At 44.0% G+C, this 5,911-nt stretch overlaps 1 protein-coding gene across 1 annotated transcript in view; it reads right to left on the reverse strand.

The window, feature by feature from the left end:
• Positions 1-174: 174 nt before the first annotated feature.
• Positions 175-5,911, reverse strand: part of Mis18a (MIS18 kinetochore protein A) — a 9,924-nt gene continuing 4,187 nt past the window's right edge. Inside the window, exons 3-5 of the mRNA XM_021209875.1 lie at positions 4,966-5,088; positions 1,498-1,594; positions 175-847 (exon numbers count right to left, since the gene is read on the reverse strand). Of these exons, the coding sequence (XP_021065534.1) occupies positions 767-847; positions 1,498-1,594; positions 4,966-5,088 (301 nt within the window). The 3' untranslated portion in view covers positions 175-766. The remainder of the gene's footprint in view (positions 848-1,497; positions 1,595-4,965; positions 5,089-5,911) is intronic.

The following is a 5,911-nucleotide window of genomic DNA, read 5'->3' on the forward strand; positions in this document are numbered from 1 at the left end:
TTGTAGACCAGGCTGGCCTTGAACTCAGAAATCTGCCTGCCTCTGCCTCCCGAGTGCTGGGATTAAAGGCATGCGCCACCACGCCCGGCTCCAGAATTTTTTTTGTTGCATCTAAATATGAATTTAGTTTGCAAACAAACAAACAAACAAAAACCAAACAAATGAACATTTAAGCATTTTTGAAATCTTTATTATTATAAAAATTAATAAATTCCTTATAAAGGTATTGTATTATAAAAAAAATCAAAATCTAAAATCTTACCCAGAGATTGCACTATTGGGTGAGCAGCCTCTAGACTCTTTCAGCATGAAGTAGCACACAGCAAAATGGGGGTGTCATGACACAATGATACTTTACACAGATTTAAATCATCCTAACAAGTCAACTGACAATTTTTCCAGAGAGGCTTAAGAACTAATTTTCAAGGAGACATTACAAAGTAGATGAGAAAAACAAGATTTTTCTCTCTACTTTTAAGTACTCAAAGTATTAAAAGTAACAAAGTTTTAAAAGATAGAAAAATACATACATATATACATATGTGCACATACATACATACAACAAATTTAATAGAAAAAGAAGACAGAAAATCATCCTGGTTTTTTTTTTTGTTAAAATTAAAATATCCAAATTCCATTCCAGCATGTATCATAAACTGGCCTTATAATTGAAACATAGGAAACAGTTACCTCTTATCCTAAATTAAAGGCAGAGAAACAGTTTGTTAGGAATGAGGGTAGGGCACAGTGGCAGACAGGACACAGTTCAGCTGTCCCGGCTGGCCAAGGACAGTTTAGATTCAACTTCCCAAAGCTTCTTTTGCAGGGCTGTCAAGACATCTTCCATCTACCAGATGAAAAGATGGAGAGATACAAGTGTGAGCATGATTAGTTCCTCAGTTTAATGATTAGACTAAGCCATGCCGCTCTGAATGCTACGTGTGACATAAACATGTTTGCTCTACCAAACTCGTTAGCAGAGTGACTGACACATCCTGATAATCCTCTTAGCTTTAGTCACATCTACAGCGACACGTGCATTCACCATCTTGCCTGTCTCAGGAAACATTAGTATTCAGCAGTGAGCTGTCTATACCAGGCAAGCCAATTCGCTTAAGGGCACAGATGGCTTAGCAGGTAAAGGTACCTGCTGCTGAGCCTGACGTCCTGGGTTCAATCCCGAGACCTCACTGGGGATCTGACACCCTCTTCCAACCTCTATAGGCACCACAAATGCATATGGTGCACATGCGGACATGTAGGTAAAACACACAAATTACAGACACATGACAAAGAAAACAATTGCTTTGCTCAAGGGTGCATTTCTGCTTTAGAATGCTGTTTTGGTCTCAGTGTGGAATATGTTCAGTGTTGATACAGCTTCAGCTCACAGCTCAGCTCCCTAACAGGCCATGAGCACTTTCTCACTGTGAAAGAGCTAAGAGGGGTCATCTGATCACTTCGGGAAATAAGTCAAAGGCATAAATTTAAAGTTACCTGCTTTATAGACTTCTCTATTTCAACTCTGCTTTCAAGATTGAAAAGCTCCTGGTCTTCTGACACGATCTGCTTCTCAGAGGACCCTAAGGTGTAACTGAGGTACAGTGCATTACAAAGTTAAAGTATGAAAAGGAATAAACATCAAATTATAGCAGCTCACAATGGCAGCTCTAAGTCCATTAAGCACCAAATAACTAAACACAGCCATTCTCTCCTCATGGAGACTATGTAAACACATCCCTCCCTAGGCTTGGGCCAGATAGCCCTCCATATTCACTTTCTATATGTCACTACTGGACTAAACCTTCCCCTCAGGTAGTCAGGTGGCCAAACAGCATTGACACCCAGAGACCCAAGGACAAGCAGAGCAAACCTAAGAAGCCACTGCTTGCTTTATATGACTTCCCAGAAGAGACATCCTCGACATTTTCACACTTGTGGAACAGACCCTGATTATCCAGGTCTAGAGAGACAGAAGTTAACAGCAATCGCTGCTCCTACAGGAGCTAAGTTTGGTTCCCAGCGCCCATATGGCAGCTCAGCCTCCCTAACTCCAGTTCTGGGGACCCAGGACCTGTTCTGGCTTCTAGGGAACCGGGCTCACATACATACATGCAGGCAAAACACCCGCAAATATAAAATAAAAATAAGGGAAGCTTTTAAAAGTAAGATTTAGACAACCTCCAGTCTCTATGGTTATGGGGGACGAACATCTGAGTAAATATTGCAAAATTTAAAAAAAACAAAAAAACCCAGCAGCAGCCGAGTCCATGAGAGAGTCACCTGGTGCCAACTACCACACAATCCCCACATGAGATTTTATTCATACGGAGACTTCATGCCATCGTGTCAGACGAGTTGTCCGGGGATGCTGAGATGGCTCCGCAGTTAAGAGTACTGCTGTGCTCCCAGAGGATCTAGGATCAGCTCCCAGCACCCACATGGCAGCTCACAATGGCCTACTTCTGCCCTCAGAGATCCAAAGCTCAATTCAGGCCTCCACAGGTGCTGCACACATGTAATGCACAGACATGCATACAGGCAAAATACCCATACACATAAGATAATAAAGAAATAGTCTTCTTTTGGAAAACCTATGGATTATACTCCAGGAAAAAAAAAAAAGCATAGTAAACAAAACCACAGAGGGTGATCAACATCGTCTTTAGGAAAAAAGGAATGAACTGGAAAAACCAAACAAACTGTAAGTAAGTGTTACACTGAACAAACACTTCTACAGTAAAGTCAGACTCCTCAGCACGGTGTCTACCCTGTCCCATAAGGCAACATGGATCCTAAACTCAATTCTCAAGGAGAAAAGTAACTTCAATATTGTGTTCTTCAAGGGAAAAAATGGTCTACATTTTTTTTTCTTTTATACTGATTAATTATCACTAATTTTTTTAGCCTGGTGTGGTGGCACATCCCTGTAATACTAGCACCTCAAAGGTTGAGGCAGGCGGGTCACTGAGTTCAAGGCTAGCAAGGGGCACAGAGTAAGACCCCCACTCCCACCTCAATCTTAAAATGGAAAATAAGCTGTGAATTCCACTTCTCCACCTCCTGAAGGAAGGACGGTGCGATGTGACCAGCTGCCTCAAGCTCTGTGAACACCCCTTTCTAACACTGTACCCTCAAAGTCTGAGCCCAAAGAAGCCACCCCTTCTTTAAAAAGGAAAAAAGAAGAAGAGTCAGCTAGGAATGGTGCACAGCGCTACTTCCAGCACTTGGGAGGGAGAGGCAGAAGAAGGTGGATCTCTAAGTTGAAAGCTAGCCTGATCTACACAGCAAGTCCAGGCAAGCCAGGGCTGCATAATGAGACTCTATTTCATAAAAAACCAAAAAAAAAAAAAAAAAAAAAAAAAAAAAAAAAAGAGGGATTCGTTCCAATCCCATTGGATTAAAATTTCTGTCTTCCATTTTATCATTTATTGCTAAGGAGAGATCTTGCTGGGTAACCAAGGTTGGCCTCACTCCCCGCTAGGCCTCCAGAATGCTGAGGTGACAGGGTGTGACCACACATCGCTGAGACGCCCTCTCCTTCATCGGCATGTACACCCTCAGTTTGTTGTGGCTGGCCCTGATGAGTACCTCACAGGTTAGGGGAGCACTGACCAGGACCCTGCCTTCTAACAAACATGGACCATCAGACACGCCACGACACACCACATGCTCTATCACACGGAACACTGCTTGCTAAGTGACTCTTCCATGTGAACTGGCTTGTAGATTATAAAAATTTTATTTAAACTTGTCTGGTTTCAAAAGATGGAAAATATAACTGAAAATTAGAAAAAATATATTGTATGAAATTCTCTAGAAATCTTGTTGAATACAGGTATTTCCTTTCATTTTAGAAAAATAAAAAACAGAAAACAAAACAAATACCCATACAATTCTTTATTACAGTAAATAACTGAACTTCTATCTCTAGACTATCAAAGGGACTCCTTTAGTAAAAGACTCTGAAATGCCAATTCTTCATGCTATTCTTCCTGGGAGTCCGAGGGGCCCTGAGACACTCTCATGGGTTCCCCAAGGCCAGCTCTCTATATAGCTTGAAGCCCCGATCCTCCTGCCTCTGCCTCACACTCAGTGCGTGCAGTGCTGGGCTCTGAAGCCAGGGTTTTTGAACATACTGGGCAAAAACACTCTACCCACTGAGCTATAGCCCCAGCCCTTTTTCATGAACTTTGAATCAGGCAGTGGCTCCTAACTGGAGGGTCATGATCCCTTCGGAGGTCAAACACTCCTTTCACATATCAGATATCCTGCATATCAGATATTTACATTACGATTCACAGCAGCAGAAAAATCATTTTATGGATGGAGGTCACAACATTAGAACTGTTTTAAAGGGTCAAAGCACTAGGGAGGTTGAGAATCACTGTTCTAAGATGTTCATAATGGGGACAGGAAAGTGTGGTCAGTACACACTGGTCCACACAATTGCTTAAAACCACCTCTCCAAGCAAACTTACCCAGGCGAGCCTGACCTGCAAAGCACAAGCATGAAGTCAGCTGAGAGTCTGCACTGAAACTAACAGTGGCGCACGCCCTGAGTCCCAGCACTCAAGAGGCAGGGACAGGCCGACCTGAGTGTGAGACCAGCATGGTCTACTTAGTGAGTTCCAGGACAGCCAGGACTACATGGAAAAACCTTATCTCAAAAAACGAAAACAAGAAAAAGTAAAATAAATTATAAATAAACAAAAATTTCAATTGATTTTCACTTCAAAAAAAGGTCATACATTTTCTCCTACAATCTACTAGTCTTTTCCAATACCAAATAAATTAGACCTAAAGCAGGGTAGAGTGCGACCACTGGCTTCACTGTCAGAAATTGTTACTCCAGAACACACAGGACCCTAACAGTGGTGATCTAGTACTGTTGTCCTCACACAGCTTCTGCAGACCTAATCCTGTGAGAGCCAGTCACGAGGCAGCCACTCGTCTCAGACCTACCTTTCAACGGCTTCAACGCTGAGGCAGAACAAGTCCCGCTTATAGTCCAGGCTCTTAGGCGTGCATCTGTACACATAGCCAAGGCAGAGGGAGCAGCCCGTGCAGTACAGTGTCTCAAGGATGCTGCAACCGAGAAGCACAGCCGCTTAGGGAGAAAGTGGCAGTCCCTTTCTTTTAAGAACCCTCTTTGCTCAAACCCATGAGCTGGGGCCTGGCGAGATGGCTCAGGTAAAGGTGCTTGCTGCCAAGCATGACAGCCTGGTTCAATCTCAGGACCCACATAGTAAAATAAGAGTCCCTGACCTCCAGACAGACAGACAGACAGATGAATGCACACAAGCATGCAGGCAGACAGACACACACGCACGCACGCACACACACAAACTCACACACACACACAGGCCTCCTCTGTAGGCCAGTCCTCCTACCCCATCCTCCCGTGGCAAGTGGTGGGTGACAAGGCTGCATCAGCACACACAGCTTCTCTGACACATCAAGTCACACAGATGAGGAAGAAAAGAACAAAGGCAGGAGGACTCAGGAGAACTGCATGCACTGCCCTCAGCAGGCAGCACCACCTTGGACCACAAAGGACGAGGAACATAAGACAAATGCCATGGCAGGGTTTTCTAGAACAGAGTCCTTGATCTGGTATTAAGACAAACTATTTAAATCTGGAAAAGCTACAAAAAAGATTCTGTGTATCCTGTTCTTATAGTGGGGCTGTCTTGTGTGGCCTCAGTGGGAGAGGATGCACCTAGCCCTGCAGAGACTTGATGTGTCCAGGTGGTGGGGATACACAGGGGAGACCCCACCCACTCAGAGAAGGGGAGGGGAGAATGGGGGAAGGACTGTGGGAGGGAGTGACTAGGAGGGGGGCAGTGAGCAGGATGAGAGAGAGAGAGAGAGAGAGAGAGAGAGAGAGAGAGAGAGAGAGAGAGAGAGA

Source organism: Mus pahari, chromosome 12, assembly GCF_900095145.1.
Source record: "Mus pahari chromosome 12, PAHARI_EIJ_v1.1, whole genome shotgun sequence".
In the NCBI taxonomy this organism is placed as follows: domain Eukaryota; kingdom Metazoa; phylum Chordata; class Mammalia; order Rodentia; family Muridae; genus Mus; species Mus pahari.